Genomic DNA, 22,646 nt, shown 5'->3' with positions numbered 1-22,646 from the left:
ATCCAACTGAATGGCCCAACGTGAAATACCCTGAAACCTACAAATATTTGTGTCCTTCAACACTCGTTTTTTGGAGTCGACAGCCTATAAAAACATAGTTCTGGGTTTTAGCTTGTTTGCTGTACACCTTGTCACACAGCAGGTTTAAGGTATTGTTCTGTTTTTTTGTTATAAGTCAGAAATGACAAGGAGGCAGCTTCCAGCAAAACAAAGTCAATGGAGAGCATAGGATTCCACCCTTGAGTCTTGTTAGGGCAGTTGTTTTCTGTCTGTCCAAACACAGGGACTAACAATGAGAATGCTTCGTTTTTGTTTGGGAGACAGCGATTTTTAATATTCTGTTTGATGATGGGGTGGCCAATGTCAGTCCTGGAGAGTTTTGCTCCTTTGCTTTCTACAGCTACTTTTGGCTGGGTTAGAGCGAAACTCTGCAGGACTGTAGCCAGGTTTCCATCCAAAGTTGTGAATTTGACTTATGCGCAATATCGCATAAAACATTTGCTAACAAGCATTGTTTCCATTCAACGAGTCAAAGAGAACAAAATGGTCACTTCCTGGTAATCTGGCAAAGTAGGAGAAGCTACTGAATAGAATCATTTTCATCTATAATAAATTACTTGTGCCTCAGAGCGAGCAGACGAAACACAATGAATGTGGTCATTGCTTTCTGAGGTGGATGCTGTAAGACATTCAGGGAGGCAATTATACAGAAATACTTTGATGACAGATTTTGCTCGGGCATTTTCCCAAATGACCATAACAACATTTCAGATGCTGTGGAGTGAGATCGGTCTGCTGGTTAGTCAGGTTTTCCCATCCCATAGCGCATAGTCACATGACTTTTTTGATGCGCTTGGAGGAATTTATTCACAAAATGCATTTCCATCTCCCATTATTTGCAATAACCCTTTTGCGCACAAGTCAAAAACCACCTCAATTGAGCGTAAAACTTTTTTTACGAATTACGGAATTTTTTTCAAAATTAGGCATTTCCATCACTGCTGGGATAGACTCCAGCATCCCTGTATTACTCTATGGGTGTTTGACGATGCTCCTGGGAATTACACATCACATTACTCATCACATCAACTGAGAAAACTGGTTGTGTCAATTTATATCAGTTTAAAAGTGACTACCTAACAGAGGAGTGTCCAATCCTGCTCCTGGAGGGCCACCGTCCTGAGTTTACCTCCAATTCAAATTAAACACACCTGAATCAGTTAATCAAAGTTTTAGGATTACTAGAAACCTCCAGGCAAATGTGTTGGGTGGGCTGGAACTAAACTCTAATGGACATCAGCCCTCCAGGAGCAGGATTGGACACCCTCAACTAATACAGCCAGAACTCATAGTTAATCTTAACAACAACTGAATGTTCACTTGGTAATAAAATAATGTCTTGATAACATTAAAGTCATGTCTTAAATTGAACCCACTGTTCTTTCGTGCACCCTGATTTCTGCTGTATTTTGAATCATTCTTGTGTTATAGAGCTGCATATGACAGTGGAGACTGTGAGACCAGCCTCACAAAGACTCTGTGCCCACAGAACTCTGTGGAAGGCTTAGCAATTTCTTCAGGATTGGTGGAACTGTGGTACACCATGTTCTACACGTTCTGCACCCTTTAAATCTCCATCATTAACCCAAAATGTTTTTTACTGTCATTTACCAACAGTTCATTCTGTGTAGGTCTCAAATCTCATTGGGACTTGTGTACATTTCAACATGTTTGATGTCGAAGATCCTTCATTTTTGTCTAAATCATGACTGACTGCAACAAGCTTTTGAATGGAACTCATGAGGTATGAGAGATTAGACAGAGTAATACTGTAATATAAGACTTTAACTCAGGTTCCTTTTGGTTATTTAGTAAAGAAATAGAAAAAAAATAGCTCACTCATTTAAATTTGTAATAGAGTACTTAATGCAGGTTTTTTGCTGATGTTTGCTGGGCTGGAATTAGGGGATGTTGGACAGTGTCTATGCCATAAGGAGTCTTGGATGTGTTTACAAGTCCAAATAAGTATGCACTCTTGCAAAATATATAAATATAAATGCAAAATATTCAGTCCCATTGCGTGTTTTTGCCCCTAGATCTACACAGCTGCCTTGCAATTGGTTGGTTAATTAATATAACTACCACAGATCACTTTGTATGAGCTCAAGTAGTAGTTGAGAACAGGCTGAAGATGGACCAGTCGACCATATCAAGAGTTCAGCATAACACTGGCCTGTACGTGAGTGTTGTGCAAAAGAAGCCATTACTCAAAAACAACCGTGTGAAAGCATGTCTGGAGTCTGCCAATAAGCACAATGGTGAAAAATCTGGACAGAGAGCGGGAGAGAGAGAAAGGAAAACCCATCAAACATCCAGCTTTATTTACCTATCCTGTGAGGTTGCATGTCTTGCATGCATGCTGCACTCTGTCACATTTGAACCCTTTAATTAAAGTTTCTCCTTTCGGCAGATCCAGAAGAATTAATAATTAATGCACAGTGACTGTTTACTCATAACCGGAGTCAATAATCATGCAGATTTACGTTACAAGCTTATAGAATTGTACAGTAAGAAAGTTATTTCCCTTAACCAGGAAATTAACGTCTTAGAATTGACAAGACAGTTGACCCTGAGTGGTCAGCTAAATATCTACAGTGGATCTAAAGTATGAATAGTTAATTATAACTAGTTATGGTTAATTATTCATATTTCCCCATGAGCTGATTCGCTACAGTTGGTATAAAAGTACTCTTCAGAACTCAGATGCTAGTCACTCATGGTGGTAGTCGACTGATTCCGTTGATTACCCAATTGAACCAAGTGTAAAAATCCTCTATGTAAGGCTGGAGTGCACAGCCTGTGCTGACCGCTCACTGCGACAGGCTAATGTGTTCAGCCTGGGATGTGGTCGCCCCATGTGGTACAATCTGCAGACCTCTTAAAGAGGAAATGGCTGTGACTGTTTGACATGTATTTGAGTGTGCTTGTTCTTGTATGTGTAAAATATGCAAGTACATTTGTCACGGTATTGCCTGTCCACTGGATTTAGGATAGGCCTACCATATGGTTACACTTTGACTCAGAGGTCAAATGTGACATGTTTCAGCAAAGATCTTTTTGCTGCATGCTCATAAATCAGCTTAAATTCACGGTCGTGAAGGAGTTTTTGACCTTTTAAGGGAAGATGCAGATTTATGAACACCATTTAAAGTATCACTTGGTCTGTGGTCAGCTAGAGGGTTTCCTTGGATAATGAAGTGAAGTTCAGGTTTAAACTTGAATACTTGATTGTGCTAGGTAATATTATTTTTTCATAAGGGTTGAATAATAAATATTTCTAACTATGTTATAACACGTACTTGTTGTTAGTGTTAGTGTAAATGTGACATCTCTGTGCCACTAGCATTACCAAATGGAATTGCAAAAATAATGACTGTTTTCAAATGGGTTTCTCCAAACACTTCTCCATCTACCATTAATTCAACCTATCAGTGAATCACTTATAATTGTCTTCACATTAAGCTGCAAGGAGAAAGCATATAAAGAGAGAAAGAGACACTGGTTATGTGACAACAAATACATGCAATAAATAAATAAATAAATACATCCTTATGACCCCTATACAGTAAGAGGGCCGGTCAAAAGCATGAACATATATGGTCCTAAATTCTCTGTGTGAACATGAAGAATTTAGTATAGGTCATATGAAATTCATAACAATCCTGAAACTCAATGGAAGGATCATAATCCATGCTTAAAAAAGAAAAAGAAAAAAAAAACGTGACTATATAAACTACAGTCAGTTCATTCATTTTAATGCATTCATTGTCTTTTCATTGAGAATGCATTGCATTGTTGTGCATTGCATTGCATTGTTTAGTTTTCTTTAATTTTTTTTCTACTACTTATATGAATTTGACATGGAATTTAAAACTCTTCTGATGTTCTTGTGTTTGCAGAATGATGGGTGACGTTCAGTTTGTTACGGGATCTCATGTCTCCAAGACGACTCTGACTCTGGGACGAGGTTCCCCCAGCAAAGAGCCCCCTGTTTTTACCCTCCCGCCACGTAATACCCGCGTCTGCCAAGGGGGTACCGCGCGCCTTGAAGGCAAGGTGAGAGAGATTCTTCATAGCCATCCTAGTCCGCCAGAAACTAATCCTCAGTAGTGTAATGAAGCAGACACTGCATCTGCCAATGAATTTCATTCAAGACTCCCAACAATAATATATTTTAGAAACTTTCTCTATTCCAACACCTAGAGAGCTGCTTTGCTGTCTGCAGTGCATATAGACAGCTGGCTGTAGTCAACAGCTGGCCCTGTTTTTCTAAGAGTTTACAAAAATATGCGACCCTTCTATTGAAATATCAAGCCATCCACTGCTGATAGCAGAGAAATATAAAATATCATGCAAGATTATATGATGAGTTTTTCTTTTGAATATTCTTATCAAGCACACATTTGTGTTTAATTACGCTCTGACAGTGCGTTGAGGACAGGAGGAGGTGCGTTTGAACACTTCTTTGCGGTCTCAGACTGACACAGCAGGCAAATACAGGAGAAACTCCAATAAAATATGTGTCTGTTAAAGCTGTGTGTGTGCTGTACACTCTCAAACAATAAAGCTTCCAAAACTGTGTTTTTGCAGTGATGCCATTCACCTTTCAGTGAACAGGTCCTAAAAGAACCATTTTGAAGAACATTTTAGAAACCTAAAGAACCTTTTTCGACTATAACAAACCTTTTCTGCATTTGAAAGGTTCCATGGATGTGTAAGGTTCTTTATAGAACCTCTGATGCCAATAAAGAACCTTTATTTTTAAAGGGGTCATCGGATGCAAAATTCACTTTTACAAGTTGTTTGAACATAAATGTGTATTGGCAGTGTGTGTGCACAACCACCCTATAATGATAAAAAATCCACCCAGTGTTTTTTTTTTAAATCCATATAAATAATGTCCCCTTTTCAAATCAAGCCGATCTCAGATTCTTGGCAGTGTGACATCACACATACCCAGGCCCCTCCCACAATTGTTGATTGACACTGGCGTTTTTGAAGAACATTTTAGAAACCTAAAGAACCTTTTTCGACTATAACAAACCTTTTCTGCATTTGAAAGGTTCCATGGATGTGTAAGGTTCTTTATAGAACCTCTGATGCCAATAAAGAACCTTTATTTTTAAAGGGGTCATCGGATGCAAAATTCACTTTTACAAGTTGTTTGAACATAAATGTGTATTGGCAGTGTGTGTGCACAACCACCCTATAATGATAAAAAATCCACCCAGTGTTTTTTTTTTTAAATCCATATAAATAATGTCCCCTTTTCAAATCAAGCCGATCTCAGATTCTTGGCAGTGTGACATCACACATACCCAGGCCCCTCCCACAATTGTTGAGTGACACTGGCGTTTTACCTTAGACCCCCCCCTGAGTGAGCTGTCATCAGTCCGCCATTGTTTCACCACCGGAGCAGATGTAGACAAGAATGACTCCTAAGCGATTGAGGTGCTTTGTTGTTGGATGTAATAATGAACATAGCAGTCGTCATTTACTCCCGACATCTGAGCCACTGAAGACGCAGTGGATTATGTTTGTTTTTGAAGGGAATGTGCCCCCCGTACTACCTAAATTAGGGGTGTGAATTGGCACTGGTTTCACGATTCAATTCGATTACGATTATCATGTCAACAATTCTATTCAATTCAATTCGATATCACGATGCATCATGATTATATCAAATTTATTTTGTGCATTTTTATTAAATTATATAAGCAGGCAACTTTTTAAAATAATTACGTTAATTAATATATAATGAATTAATTAATTATTGTTAAGAATTAAACAAAGTAAATCTATCTTCAAAACATACAAGCAAATATAAAGTAATAAAGAGGGGAAAAGATAATTACAAGTGATAATCAAAAATCACTTTCAGTATCTGAGAGTGCTTTAAGTATTCGAAAGTTTACAGACAATCAGTTATGGGCTTTTTCTTTTTTCCTCAGCATTATTGCCATTTGATTATTACTGATGAGATCATAGACAGTGGCATCTTTAATAGGCTGCATTCACACTAATGCACAGATCTGTTTTGACATATCAGATGTTTTGTTCTGTTCTGAAAGCATAACTGACTGTGTTTACATCAATTTCGTATCATAACAATATTTGGAGATGCAAGTGCGTTTAACCGCAGCCGCAAGCTTCAGGACTAACAAACACAAAGTGCACATGAAAATCTGTCAGTAAGTTATTTCCGTGCATCTAATACGTACTGCATTTCAAACGGCATAAATAAAAACATATCTAAAGTAAAATAGTGAAATAACAGCGAGTGGAAGCACAGTCAAGCAATGTGCACATGTCTCAGTGCATATTCGCATGTGGTTGGCTTACTGTATTAAAGCTTTAATCAGGATAAAACGATATATTAAAAGCTAACAGAAGCAGTAGCATTTACAAATAACAGTATCTAAAAGTATGAGACAACAACAAACAAAAAACATACCATTAAGAGCCGTGTGCTTGCACAGGTTCTGCATGATCCTCTTCACTAATATCCTCTGCGTCACAATCGGGCTCAAATTGATAAGCAATATAGACGATGCCATTGTTTACAATCCAACCGGAGCACATGCACTGAGGTGAGAGGCGTGAGACATGCACTGGTGGTTTAGCGAATCACAACACACTGGGCCAGCTAACCAATCTGAGCCCATCGTGTATTTCTGAGGGAGGGGCTTCATAAAACCAGGAAATCATCAGCGTGTTAATATGAGTAGGGACAGGGCGGTGTAGAATAAAAGTAAATTATGTGAAAAATAATGTGTTTTCTTTTTAAAAACAAAGGATTAACACATGTTAGACTGCACCCCATAAACACAATCAAGCCTAGAAAAAAAACAGTCAACCACCCTTTTAATAAAAAAAAATAAATAATAAGGTGGATACTTCAAGCGAAATTAAAGGACAAACTGCTGTGGCATCATTTAGAACAAAAGCAAGCAAACATGTAGCTTGTTTTGGGGGTTTAAAACAGCTTGCTAAAGTTTTCCAAAAAAAAGGTTGCTCTACCTTTAAACTACCATTTGGTTTGTGGCAATAACATAACAGAGCTATGCTCTGGGGCTCCACCTTCTCCAATGTAGAGATCATTGGTTTATTTCTTCTGTTCAGTCCATGGAGACACAAGTAAAAACATTGGGGAGCTTTTTTGTAGTAATATTTGAAGTTGTAATTCTAGCACTCACACTTTCATGTTGAGTACTGTAAAGCTTAAACATTGAAAAGTTTCTTGATTTAAAGCGATCTATTGTACAAACTGCTATTTAAATCAATACTACATGTTGTGACATGATTGGAGTGTTCAATTGCAGAGCTGATGCAAATATGTCCCCATCACTATGATCAGATGCTTTCTTGACTGCTGTTTTCTCACTGCATTTTTATTCATTGTTTATTTTGCTATTAAAAAGAAATATAACACTTAAAACACAGCACCCTAGAATGGGCAAATACCACTTACATTTTCTTCAGATCACGTATGGTAACCCTTGAGTGTATGACACTAGGGCTCACTCTTGGGAGCCCAAACACCTCTGACATCTTGAGAAAAGGCCAATGAAATTGGGTGTGCAGAATTTGCATAGCTGGTCATGCTCTGGACATCCGGGTATAAATAGGCCAGCGTGGCATCTGCTCACTCGTTCTGTTCTGAGGATTCAAGAAGCGACTCAACCCACTCAGAGGCAATTCGGAGTTGTGGCATGAAGGACACAACGTATCTGTTCCCTCCATCAGGGAACGAGGGTTACCATACGTAACCGAGACATTCCCTTCGTTCACTCCGACGTTGTGTCAAGTCTATGACACTAGGGGTCCCTATACTAAACACCACAACTGCCGAACTGCATCACAAGTCCACGGGGGCACAGATGTTGACAAGCCAATGTGTCACAACCAAATGCACCTCTCCTCCTCGTAACCTTCCAATGCCCAAGACTTAAGACCTCACTCTCCAACATCCGGGAGAACCAGAGGTCCCCTCAGCCGGAGCCTTTTCCCTTAGTAATACTCACCATAATATAACAGCTGAAAAGTCTTGGTAGTAACGTTAGGACAGTGACTATTCCCCCTAGGGAAAAAGGCACTACGGAGATCACATCCTACCCGATGGGGAGGTAACATGTGAAGATCCACCTATGGACTTACAGAGGAAGTACCACATAGGGAAGGTACTGGGGTGGGCTCCGCATAAGGGGAGATCTACCAAAACCCAGAACATTTCGACAGAATGTCTGTCTAGGGGAACACTGAGCCTCAGGGGCAATACAGTGGAGAATACACACATGGGGCCTGAAGAGGAGCCACTACATGTGTAGCACTAACCCAATACAAGAGTTCACTCGAGGGAAACTACCTCATAATGAGTTCTAATAGCAAGTTACTCCGTCAAACTTTGCTAAGAAAAAGTGCTTATGTGATGGAAGGGTAGTCCAGAGTTCATGAAAGAAAACCTGAGCTGGACTGAATAAGCGCATAATTGCCCTGGGGGGAGTAGTGCTGGTAGCAAGCTCTAAACCCTGCCAGTCTCCTGAGTCAAAGAACTGATGTTCAGAACTCTGGAATAAACTGGTTCCATTCGTAGATTATAAAAGCTAGCAAATGTATTAGGTGTTGCCCAACCTGCAGCTCTACAGATATCTGCTAGAGAGGCCCCATTCGCCAGGGCTGCTGATGCAGCCATGCCCCTGGTAGAGTGAGCCCTCACTCCCAGTGGGCAAGGTAGGCCTTTGGCCTGATAGGCCATTAGTCAAGTCAAGTCACCTTTATTTATATAGCGCTTTTAACAATACAGATTGTGTCAAAGCAGCTTTACAGTATTAAATAGGAAAATAGTGTGTCAATAATGCAAAAGATTAGGCAATAATGCAAAAGGTTAGGATCGCATCCACAATCGAGTGGGAGATCCTTTGTCTGGAGACAGCATTTCCCTTCTGCTGTCCTCCAAAGCAAATAAAGAGCTGTTCAGAACGTCTGAAACTCTGAGTGCGATCTAGGTACGTGCATAGGGCTCACACTGGGCACAACAGAAACAGGTCGGGGTCCCCTTCTTGGAAGGGGATAGCTGTTAACGAGTTTGTTTGCCCCTATAATCTTAAGGAAATTGTGTGTAAACTTATTTGGCTTGCTGTCCACTGATGAGGGGCTCGATGAAGCAGCTTCAACTCGAGCTCTGATATACCCCCAGGGACTTGATATAGGATGATTACGAAGGGCAAGGTACCTAAGATGAAAGGTGGAGTTTTGGGGAGGTGGAGGGATGCTGGAACAGCTGAGACTGGAGAGAGGTAAGCAGCTGCTTATATACTCTGGCTGTTGATTGAAAGATTAGATGGGCTCACTCCTCCCTAACTTACGTTAAGGAACTTCATTTAACAAGTTCGTTTGCCCATATAACCTTAAGGAAATTGTGTGTAAACTTATTTGGCTTGCTGATGAGGGGCTCGATGAAGCAGCTTCAACTCGAGCTCTGATATACCCCCGAAAAGTGCAGAAAGAAATTTGGGACAGCAAGTGGAGTTGAGCGAGATCAGCATGGCTGAGGGTTTAAGTATACGGGATACCCAAATACTTGAAGAATAATGGTGATACCCCCCAAAAGGAGTGAAATTTAAGCTATACTAATGATGGTGGTGAGAGAGCCGCGCTTTGGAACTTTAATTAAGGGGCATCTTACTGCTGCGGCAGTGACTTTCCTGGAATTACTCCTGCGGGAGTATCTCAGGACTGGAGGTTTGAGAGTATAGCTGGAGTACACCCCGCTGCACATCTGTGCCATGGAGCCCTATGAAGTAAAAATACCAAGGGGCCCCTAGATGTCATGGATGGGGCAGGGTGCCCTCTGCCCTGAAGGGAAATGGGCCACGGACGTCCAAAGCAAACCCCCCCCCCGCGGTGTATATATAAACGCAGAGCTACCCTCCTCCTGATGCGAGGGTTTGGATCATGTAAGAACATGCGGGCCCGCTGCACCCGAGGGACATATGAACCTTGGTAACCTCCAGTCCGCTTGTTCGGATAGGAGGGCTCCCGCTGCAATCCAAACGGGAGAGCCCCCATAGTTAATAACATGGAGGATCACACGGCGATTCTGAAAAGGGGAGCCCCCACTGCGCCCGAACAGAAAGCTCACACTGCGATTCGACCGGGAGAGCTCCCTCGCATTTGAAGGAGAGAGCTCCCTATAGGTATCAAAGGAGATCTCAATCGCAATCAAACGGGAGAGCCCACACTGCGATTCGAATGGGAGAGCCTGGACGGCATCTGGATGGGGAGCCCGCACGGCGATTCGAATGGGAGAGCCCACTCCAGGAGTGGTAGCTCAGGCCGATTCGAAAAGGGGGAGCTCTCGCTGCATCCAGATGAATAGGAGCCCTGTGAGGCTAAGTAAGCATGAATGTGTGAAATAATAGGGGGGGAAGCAGTCCAGATTCAGAAAGATGCTAGTGTTTGGTGAGCTTGTCTAATGTGGTGAAGATCAGATAGAATGTATGTTTCGAAGGTATGAGACGTCCATCCGCCCAGCATTTTGATTTGGTGTTCGGAAAGTCCCCTCTGTGCTGCTGTGGTGGCTGCCCCAATGCGGAACGAATGGGAAGAGAAATGTTTAGTTGGGATGCCGGATCTGCTGAGGATGGCTTTGAGGTTATTTTGGAACCAATGTCTGGAGGCAGGAAGGTTTTTATCGTAGATAAAAAGAGGGTCAAGAGAAGCGGTAATTTGGGATTTTCTCTGATGAAGAAAAAGGGCTATGGACTGATAACCAATGTCTGGAGGCAGGAAGGTTTTTATCGTCGATAAAAAGAGGGTCAAGAGAAGAGGTAATTTGGGATTTCCTCTGATGAAGAAAAAGGGCTATGGACTGATATGGCTGGATGGGGGTTGGCAAATTGAAGATGAAGATTGAATGGCCGCGTTTCAGTTGGTCAGTTATGCTTTGTTTGATGTTGAAACGTATGATGTCGTGGTTTATAATTTGAAAGTCAGAGAATGTAGGATGTATGGCTGGGATGAAGTTTGAGTTGGTGGTGAGTTCGGAGACTCTGAGGAAGTCGAAGAAAGCCAAATTGAACATGGCATCCAAGGTTCTAGTTTTGTTAGGGGAAAATAAACCTGAATGGAGAGTAGTTAGGCAGATGCTGAGGAGATCGATGGCTAGGGGCTGTCTAGAGTCTGGACGGGGTTTGAAATGTTGGGGCACTGTTGGCCTATTATGTCTCGCCCTTCCATTGGACTGATTACACATGTGATTCAGAGCGTGGTCACGCTGAAGGCGTTCCCATAGCGTTTTCTGACGCAGCGTCTTGTTCCCTTCAGGGGAACCATAGTTACATACGTAACCTGGAGACATTTCTTTCTCTCGCAGCGGCGCCGCATCTCTCCTGAGGGAAAAAAATAAAACAAGCAACGCTGCATACTATATTGTATATAATACTCTGTATGCCATTGCAAAGTTGCAAAAGCCAAACCAAATGAGCCATTTTTCCTAAAACAGACACTTTGCCTAAACCTGCTCTGCAAGTTTGAAATGCTCATCAGACACTTATATGAAAGAGCCAGCGATTCGTAACTTTATTTCAAACCCCACGATGAAGCTATACAGAACTACCCCCAAATGGGTACTGAATTCAGTCACACTACTGGTTGCTTTATGGACATGCTCTATCTAAAAGAAAAAAAAATGAAGTAACATAAACCAGCGAACTACGAAATGCACACATCTGTATTAATCACTTTATAAATTATATTTAGTATAAAAAAAAACATTGCAATCCGGGATTTGAACCTGTGTCGCGGAAATCACTGACTAACCTTCTACCACTGGACTGTGGATTAACTTGATAAACCAACTTCCCTTTTCCATTCCATGTTTGTGCAGGCAAGACAGACTTGGCAATAACAAAAATAACAGTGGCATCATGCAGATAATTCTTGTGTGTTTATTATAGTGTTCAAATGCTGAACTTATATAGGCCTAATATACAGTATATGTGTGTATATATATATATATATATATATATATATATATATATATATATATATATATATATATATTCATAATGAACTGGACTAGTTCCAGTGAGCTCACTGACCAGTGAGCACGCTTTTAATGCTGCTTTTGATGAATAGCCTACAGCAAAACTGACTTATAGCACCGATGATAACAGCACAGTTTATTTTTCAACCTCACATAAAAATCATTAATGGAACAAAAATAAATTTTTGCTGTAATAATAACTACAACTTTTTTAAGTCGTTTCTTAAATATGAACCAAAGAGCGATCATACATTATTAACATCTTGCTGTCATTATTAGCCCTTCATGGGTTCAGTCTTACATGTATTCTGTAGCTTATTGTGAATAAAAAAACATCAGTTTCGGAAACGGCAAAGCTAAATTGCACCTGATTTTAGAGCTTTGCATTTCAGCCCGAGTTCGAAGGGTCCCTGTTCACACAGAGACGGCAAAATCCTGTATTTGCATCCTGTTTGTTTTCTCTATTTTACAAAAGCACAACGTTTTGTTGATATTGTGAGTGCACATAAATATAAGGGTATGCCATGTACAGTTCCGAATTAAGTATTAGTCTTATCTGTATGAGCAAATACGATGGCGTAGGCTACTTCAAGTTGTATCCACTGTTGTGAAGAACAAAATGAAGTGATCGCGCTGGCGCCTCCATGCATTAAGCATGCTTCAGCTTCCATTCTCTGCACAAACCAGAGCTGACCCAAGTCATAAGCGAACTAAGCGGCTGCTTAGGGCCCCCGTGTCTACCAGGGTGCCCCCAAGAGTACAGCTTGATTTTTTTTGTGATATATTGTGTCAATGGACAATATTAAATTAAATAATCTATACATATCACCTTATTATTTCCACAGTGACGCATCATGCACAAATCAGTTCAGAATCAGATCAGAGGTGTTTACTGGTTAGTCAGAATTCGCTCTTAACTAATTCTTTTCACAGGTTTACTGAGTTCTACGTACTCGCAGATCTTCCCATTATAACAAGAAAAAAGGTTTCTAATACAATCCATTTAAAATTTAAAGAAGGTTTTGTTTGTCCACGAATACTGTTTCAGGAATGACAAGTGCGAGTTAAAAAAATTACGCGAGTGAATCTGCTAAATTGTTCCGCGAGTCATTTCTATGATTGACAGTGATAACGAGCGAAACATCTGACAAGCTGATGTCAAAAAAGAGCTGTGCATGAAGTGATGCAGAGCAAATTCAGAGTAACAAACTTAAAGCAATAACAAGTCAGCGTTGGCTGAATATATTTAGCAGCTTCTACAGTTAAAGATAATTAAATAATAATGCATTAAGTATTTTATCAAACCATTAATAATTAACTTATTCATACTGTAGTACAATAAATGTAAAAGTACACAAAATATATAGAAAATAATAATATTTGGTATAATAGTCATTTTATAATAAATCCAAAAGCAAGTTGTGACAAAAACTAGGGAGTGCAAATGCACTGATGAGTGATCCTCTGCTACCATCTCTTGGTTATAATGGTCATTTAATTTTCATCTTAAAAGTCTTTGTTTTCCCACCAGGAGTTTCATCATTAATGAAAAGTGAATCTTAGAATAAATCTGCAGAATTTTACTGCATAGGCTTCAGAATATTTGAAGTGTTTAAAAAAATGTGCCCTATAGATGAACAGTGGGTGAAGGGCAGTGTTTTTTATGTGTTTATGTTTCATAAACTTGGTACTGATAACAGTTCAACATTATTTACCTTAGCCTACCTTTGGGGTCTTTGCTATTATATTCCAATATTTGTATGCCTCAATTAGCTAGTTATAGATTAAGAGTTGTTGTTTTTTACAGATGACTTGCTGCTGTGTTTAATAATTTAAGTTGTCAAAATAACATTCTGTTCTGTAAATGCATTGTCTGCTGGTTTATTTAGCTACTTTTCAGTACACCACATTACGTATGCCACTTAGTACTGTAAGACTTTGAATGTTAAAGTGCAAATTAACACCCGACCACTCCTGTGAGTTTGCTACTGTTACAATTAAAAATCATAGAAGGGTAAAAAAATGTAAGCAACACAGCTACAAAAAATTTAATTGTGGGTGTGTTAGATATTGGGTGTGTCAGATTTATAGTGTGCAAATAATCATGCAATCAGTCATATGGGCGGCACTGAGGGGCCCCCAAATAAAATTCTGCTTAGGGCCCCATAAAGGCTTGGGCCGGCCCTGGCACAAACGCTTAGATATACGCCTAACAGAGCACTTTTATCTAGGTTAAATGTTTAAACTAACATTGTATTATGCTTTAAGTGTTTTATATCTTTATTTTAAGCAAGTCGTGATTATTTGCGAAGGCTAAATTTATCAAACGTGATCAACTGTCTGCCGCTATCGGCTTGGTCGTCACTTAGAAAAAAAAATAAAAAATTCTAAATGAATTAATAATGAAACAATAATAAATATAACTTTGCAATTAAAAACAAAACTGAACTATTTTAATGGCTGCAACAGCAGCTGTTTAATTAGGAAGCGAGAGAGAGAAAAGACACGGACTCGGGGCGAGAATACTGGCCAAGGGCCGGCTAGGGCTCGTTTGGAAACGAATGTTGTGAATCAGGGGTTGTTTTCTAATTAAATGACAAACTTCTTAAGTTGTATTGTGTTGTTTAATAATTCATTTTTTATTTTTTACATTTTACAGATTCCCCCAATCTCCTGCATGCCCAAACTCTGTACCTTTTTGTTATTATTATTATTATTTACGAATTTACGCGACTGACTTGCAGTTAACACCGTGGCCCTGCGGCGGTAATAGTCATTTTGGTTGTCCACCTACTGTATGCAAATTCTGCACACCCAATTTCATTGGCCTTTTCTCAAAGTTGTCAGAGGTGTTTGGGCTCCCAAGAGTGACCCCTAGTGTCGTACACTCGACACAACATCGGAGTGAACGACAGAAAGGTTAATTGAGTTGTCTTTCTTATTTAGTGTAATTTATTGACATGCAGAAAATCAGACATTCCATTTAAGGTCACACAGTCTTGAGTTTCTGAGACGTTTTGCTACCTGTAGCACTTCCATATGGCATGGAGGTTTTCTGCAAGTATAACTCAGAATTGCTCCTCGAGTGTAAAGTGTTCTAGCAGACACAGGAAAGCCCTGAGCACAGGTACAGCTGCTGAATTGGAGTTAATTTGTTATGGTTGTCAGTGGAAAGTCTGACAGGATCTCCTCTATCTTCATGAATTAGCACTTTGGCAGAATTTATATCCATTTTTACACAGACGGTGTCTGTTTTTGCTCTTAGCTAACATTCCTAGGCTGAGAACAACACCTGAAAACAACACACAGGATCCAGCTTTACAACATAACTTTAATGCATGGCACTTTCTTAATTTGGTTTCAGCTGTTGACTGGAGTCAGTTTTTAATTTGAACTTGCAGCAGCTTAAAGCTGCAACAAAAATATTATTAATTTCAATATTAATTAATAAATTATGGTAAATACACATCTGTTCCCCTCATCTACATTGTCTGCATCAGGAAGTGATGCTTGTGGAAGTTTGAAACAAGTCATTTTTTGCAGCTTAATTTAAAAAATGCTGTTTTCGGACTGGTGGGGCATTTTGAGTTCTGATCGTTTTCATTCAGATGAAATTAAACTAATTTACAATGAACTCTTTTATTTCAAAAGATGAATGACATATTCCTCATATTAAAGGGCTGAATGTGACTTTGAGATTGTGAGTTCTCATTTTGTTATGGTCTGTTCTAGCAGCTCTGTGAGAGAGCAGAAAGAGCACAAACAGGGATTAAAATACCTTTGTCTTGTGACTCCTAGTTTCCTGTTGTACTCCTGTTTTCTTTCGGGGCACTGATAGGTGAAGTCAAGCATCAAAAGTTACACTGACGCATGGTTTCACTGCAGTATTTAAAAAAAAAAAAATTCTCCCTTCATTGAAAGTCCAGTAAACTGCAACTTGCAAGATCCAAAAAGGTAAATAGCGGTCTCCCCGGTAATGGCTGTACACAAAGCAGCACTGTGCTCACATCAGCGCACAGTGCTGGCATTACAGGCGAGATGAAATGAAAACGAGACCAATCGGACCAATCACCGCAGATTAGCGTCACACAGAGGAGAGGTTTGGAAAAATGACTCGTTGAGCGAATCGTTTGGGAGTCGTTGAGCAAGTAAGGTAAAAAATAAATGCATATTATAAGACAATGAAAGTGTTTTTTGACCTTGCGTGCATGTCAACCTGTTGTTGGGGACTCCCAAAACCAAAATGTGAACCTTTCATTACCCATAATAGGGGCAATTTAAACTTTCTTTATTATTTATTAATTATTACCAGCATCTATTGTCTATTCTTGTAGTCCGGAGTAGCACTCAAGACTTTCCATCGTGGACAACAGAACAACTAGTTTCATTGTTTGAGCTAATTTATTGAGTTTATAAAACTATTTTATTCTTTGTATATACTTTATACACCTATAAAAATTCCACAGATGGGCATCAGTGTCCAGATTGTGTGGTCAAAATTTTAGGGTCAAAACTTTAATGCAGGAAGCATTACTTAATTAAGGACACTTAATTTCTGGCAATATTGTCGACTTGATTGCACAGATAGCCTGCTATTTGAACTGAACTGAGCTGGATGATGACATCAATGATGTTAATCAATGATGGACTGACTTTAACTGAAAAAATTGAGTGTCAGTCCTCTTGCATTATCGATACACTACTTTCCTGATTAACACTGTAAAGCTGCTTTGACACAATCTGTATTGTATAAAGTGCTATATAAATAAAGGTTACTTGAGTTGACTTGACTCCAAAAAGGTCATAAAAGTTTTGTCAAATGAATTCATATGAATCAAGATGTTTAATCAAGTCTTGTGTAGAGATATATGATGGCATTATATGGTGAACAGATCATTTATGTGTGTTGATCATTGTTTAGATGATAAATAAAAGCCTAAATATATCTCTTTTGAGATTAAACTGCTTGATCCATTAAGTATGGACTCATTTATTTACCTTTATTTTTACTGCTCCAAAAGCGGCACCTAGTGGCAAAGAATGAATTTGCATTTTCATTCAGGCCAACGCCAAAAGACCAACAAGTGGGCGGGCAATATCTATGGGATGATATTAGACTCAAAATGATTAATAGATGCACGCACAATTATCCACGTACTGCATAAATGTGATGCATGTATCTTACTAACCACAAACAAATGCCTTTCAATTTGAGTCTGTGAATTCGGGATTAAATGATTGTGCAGCGATTTGATCAAATACAGACATGTTTGCGAATAAAAATGTTCTGTTCATAAAACATCTGTATTATATCTCTATGGTAGAGGAGAATAGCCAAACCAAAAAGAAACAAAGAAAACACAATGTAACATTCATGAAACCGTACTCAATGGAATGCGCACATGTGACACCGGTTGAAAAGCATTTGTTTCAGTGTTGTGATGCACATTTGCAAATTTTTCAAATCGTATACACGTTAATGAATTGCACTGGACCTTGTTCATTGGTAGTTGTGTGTGAGGGGACGTGAAATGCTGTAAACTGTGAAAATGAAGTCTCAAAATCGAAATGAACCGAACAAGATTGACTCAGACAAGATGTCAATTAATGCACGCGTATCACCTGATCCACATATGCATGGATTCCTTTTTGCATGAGCAATTTATTATATATTAATGCAGAACAGAAAATTTTTATTCACAAACAATCATTTAATCCCGAATTCACAGACTCAAATTGAAAGGTATTTGTTTGTGGTTAGTACGATACATGCATCAAATTTATGCAGTACATGGATAATTGTGCGTGCATCTATTAATCATTTTGAGTCTAATATCATCCCATAAATATCTCCTGACTACGAGCTATGGAGTTCTGTCATCTGTAGAGGACATTTGATTTCTCTGAGACGTTACATATCACAGTTTTAAGTCTGGATGTCCTGTACAGAGCACATTCAGGGCTTTTCAGAGATACCAAATGATTGGGTGTTTCACCATGACCACTCCCACTCCTTGGTCTTTAAAAACATTAATTACATTAATTTATTGATCAAGTGTAACACCCTTATGGACATATGATAATATTTTGTAATTATAATTTAAATCTGACTAATTTTCAAATTGTTTGTCATAAATCAACATCTCAGGAAAATGTTATGGGGTTTCAAATCAAAATATGAGCTTCTGTTATGAAACAGGACATCGATTTCAGACATGTCCACTGTGGAGGACACCAGGACTTAAAGCATGTACGCATTTTGCGAGACGCAACAAATGAATACAAAAAAAATTATATATCAATATTCCTATTAAATATTAGATATTATTGTGAAAATCTTGCTAATTATTACTTCCATTATTGCACTTATGTGTTCATTCTATGCTGCCCCAAAAACACATTAATTTGCAAATCAGATACAGTTTATAGACACATTGTATATAATGGAAACAATTGTTTATGGCCATTTTAAACACATTTTGCATAAAGAAAAATATATATATATTTTTTAAATATCTTTCATAACATAGTTAAGAATCATCTTTATATAAAGTTTGGTATAAAAATGAAAATGGATTTGTGATTCAAATCCCACTGTTTTTGCCTTTTCATGTCTATTCATTTTATTTTTTTTTTAAACAGGACTTTTTAAAGTCCCGATGTCCTCTACAGAGGACATGGCATAACATATGAATAAAATATAATTTTTCATACATTTTATTTTCAATTTTTTTCTTATGCTCTAAACAATGTAATGACATGACAAAATACTAAATTCACAAAACAGTTTTTTCCTGATTCACCTGATATTCCAGGAGGATATGCTAATGTTTCATGTTGACGTCAACATGAAACGGCTTGGCACAGATAGCCTACTATTTGAACTGAACTGAGCTGGATGATGACATCAATGATGTTAATCAATGATGGACTGACTTTAACTGAAAAAATTGAGTGTCAGTCCTCTTGCATTATCGATACACTACTTTCCTGATTAACACTGTAAAGCTGCTTTGACACAATCTGTATTGTATAAAGTGCTATATAAATAAAGGTTACTTGAGTTGACTTGACTCCAAAAAGGTCATAAAAGTTTTGTCAAATGAATTCATATGAATCAAGATGTTTAATCAAGTCTTGTGTAGAGATATATGATGGCATTATATGGTGAACAGATCATTTATGTGTGTTGATCATTGTTTAGATGATAAATAAAAGCCTAAATATATCTCTTTTGAGATTAAACTGCTTGATCCATTAAGTATGGACTCATTTATTTACCTTTATTTTTACTGCTCCAAAAGCGGCACCTAGTGGCAAAGAATGAATTTGCATTTTCATTCAGGCCAACGCCAAAAGACCAACAAGTGGGCGGGCAATATCTATGGGATGATATTAGACTCAAAATGATTAATAGATGCACGCACAATTATCCACGTACTGCATAAATGTGATGCATGTATCTTACTAACCACAAACAAATGCCTTTCAATTTGAGTCTGTGAATTCGGGATTAAATGATTGTGCAGCGATTTGATCAAATACAGACATGTTTGCGAATAAAAATGTTCTGTTCATAAAACATCTGTATTATATCTCTATGGTAGAGGAGAATAGCCAAACCAAAAAGAAACAAAGAAAACACAATGTAACATTCATGAAACCGTACTCAATGGAATGCGCACATGTGACACCGGTTGAAAAGCATTTGTTTCAGTGTTGTGATGCACATTTGCAAATTTTTCAAATCGTATACACGTTAATGAATTGCACTGGACCTTGTTCATTGGTAGTTGTGTGTGAGGGGACGTGAAATGCTGTAAACTGTGAAAATGAAGTCTCAAAATCGAAATGAACCGAACAAGATTGACTCAGACAAGATGTCAATTAATGCACGCGTATCACCTGATCCACATATGCATGGATTCCTTTTTGCATGAGCAATTTATTATATATTAATGCAGAACAGAAAATTTTTATTCACAAACAATCATTTAATCCCGAATTCACAGACTCAAATTGAAAGGTATTTGTTTGTGGTTAGTACGATACATGCATCAAATTTATGCAGTACATGGATAATTGTGCGTGCATCTATTAATCATTTTGAGTCTAATATCATCCCATAAATATCTCCTGACTACCAGCTATGGAGTTCTGTCATCTGTAGAGGACATTTGATTTCTCTGAGACGTTACATATCACAGTTTTAAGTCTGGATGTCCTGTACAGAGCACATTCAGGGCTTTTCAGAGATACCAAATGATTGGGTGTTTCACCATGACCACTCCCACTCCTTGGTCTTTAAAAACATTAATTACATTAATTTATTGATCAAGTGTAACACCCTTATGGACATATGATAATATTTTGTAATTATAATTTAAATCTGACTAATTTTCAAATTGTTTGTCATAAATCAACATCTCAGGAAAATGTTATGGGGTTTCAAATCAAAATATGAGCTTCTGTTATGAAACAGGACATCGATTTCAGACATGTCCACTGTGGAGGACACCAGGACTTAAAGCATGTACGCATTTTGCGAGACGCAACAAATGAATACAAAAAAAATTATATATCAATATTCCTATTAAATATTAGATATTATTGTGAAAATCTTGCTAATTATTACTTCCATTATTGCACTTATGTGTTCATTCTATGCTGCCCCAAAAACACATTAATTTGCAAATCAGATACAGTTTATAGACACATTGTATATAATGGAAACAATTGTTTATGGCCATTTTAAACACATTTTGCATAAAGAAAAATATATATATATTTTTTAAATATCTTTCATAACATAGTTAAGAATCATCTTTATATAAAGTTTGGTATAAAAATGAAAATGGATTTGTGATTCAAATCCCACTGTTTTTGCCTTTTCATGTCTATTCATTTTATTTTTTTTTAAACAGGACTTTTTAAAGTCCCGATGTCCTCTACAGAGGACATGGCATAACATATGAATAAAATATAATTTTTCATACATTTTATTTTCAATTTTTTTCTTATGCTCTAAACAATGTAATGACATGACAAAATACTAAATTCACAAAACAGTTTTTTCCTGATTCTCCTGATATTCCAGGAGGATATGCTAATGTTTCATGTTGACGTCAACATGAAACGGCTTGGGATTCGTTTTAAAAACGACTCGTTTCAATGATTCAGAGTCGACTCTTCCTTTTGAGAGACAATAACTTTATACACGGTGCACTTTCAGATTTAAAACTTTGCATGAACTTTTTATTCACTTAGAAGTGTGTTACACACTGCATGAAAGCTAATTTTCAAAAATCCATAATAGGGACACTTTAATGGGAAGTAAGCATTAATGTCACTTAGTTACAGTGAAAATCATTGAAAACAACAATAAACCAGAATCAAACAGCCTAGGCATGGAAACCACTCATCAAGTTTCATCAAAAATATCTAAATTTGTGTTTTTAAAGATTAACCATAGTCTTGCCGTTTTGGATCAACATAAGAGTGAGTAAAATTATGACAGAATTGTCATTCATGGATCAACTACCCTTTAACATGTACAGTCAAAATCATTTGTTAAAAAGCAGTGATCCATGTTTGATAATGAGGTTTGAGCAATATATACAGTATATATGTATATATATACTGTATATACAATTTGAAGTGTTTCAAATGTTTTTGGCATGTACTTTGGGAACCCTTGAACCCCATGAACTTTGGGAACCCCATATACCTTTTTTTGCTAGATTTATTGTGAAGTGTAAAAGTTCAGGGGCACCGTGTGGAGACCTTTTTCTAGTTCTCATGAGAACAAGTTACATTGTGATCTAACACATCTCACAGAATCAGACTTGAGGAATTGAGTTTATCTGTTCAAGAGCCGCCCTATTAAACAGGAAAAGTGATCATCCAAAATATGTGTATGTTTTACAATATGCTTAAAGGTGGGTTTTTCTTAAACTGATTATAGTACAATGATCAAGCTAAAAATCTTATCGTAGCATGTGCTTTTGACATTTTACAAGATGCATCAGCAGTGCATAAACAGACTGTGGGCAATCTGTGGCCATGTTGTCTGAGATCACTGACCACACACACACACACACACAGACAGAGGGACAAGGACAAAACCATAAGAAACTACAGTATTACTTTCATAGTGTAGAGGGAGACATGCTCTAAAACTCTTCATAGGACCTCAGCAAGATCCAGTTCAGCAGCAATCTAATCAGGAATGAGAATCCACAATAAAACTGTTAGACACCTCTCTCACAGGGACGGAGAAGCACATAGCTCATTTCTTATGGCTGGAAAGAGCTACAGTGGCAACAATATATCATGCTTCAGACGGTAGGCCTTATTTTAGTTTTGGAAAACTGGAAGTGTCTGCGGTTATTCCATCTATATTGTATAGAAAAACATTGAAGACAAACAATATCAGTCATTATGCTGTAAGTATTTGGGAGTGGTGTCTAATATAAAGACAGGTTTGGTTTTGTTGATTTTGAAACTTTAGTTGCTAAGGTGCTGACCCAAGTCAAAAGAG

The 22,646-nt window shown here is 38.1% G+C and overlaps 1 protein-coding gene across 1 annotated transcript in view; it reads left to right on the top strand.

The window, feature by feature from the left end:
* LOC107559533 (myosin light chain kinase, smooth muscle-like) overlaps positions 1–22,646 on the top strand; it is a 97,001-nt gene that overhangs the window by 11,853 nt on the left and 62,502 nt on the right. The window contains exon 2 of the mRNA XM_016243391.1: positions 3,960–4,116. Within this exon, the coding sequence (XP_016098877.1) occupies positions 3,961–4,116 (156 nt within the window). The 5' untranslated portion in view covers position 3,960. The remainder of the gene's footprint in view (positions 1–3,959; positions 4,117–22,646) is intronic.

The sequence above is a fragment of the Sinocyclocheilus grahami genome, unplaced genomic scaffold (genome assembly GCF_001515645.1).
Source record: "Sinocyclocheilus grahami isolate Dianchi unplaced genomic scaffold, SAMN03320097.WGS_v1.1 scaffold690.1, whole genome shotgun sequence".
NCBI classification, from domain to species: domain Eukaryota; kingdom Metazoa; phylum Chordata; class Actinopteri; order Cypriniformes; family Cyprinidae; genus Sinocyclocheilus; species Sinocyclocheilus grahami.
The sequence above is the reverse complement of the archived record's forward strand: the minus strand, read 5'-3'. Positions and strand labels throughout refer to the sequence as shown.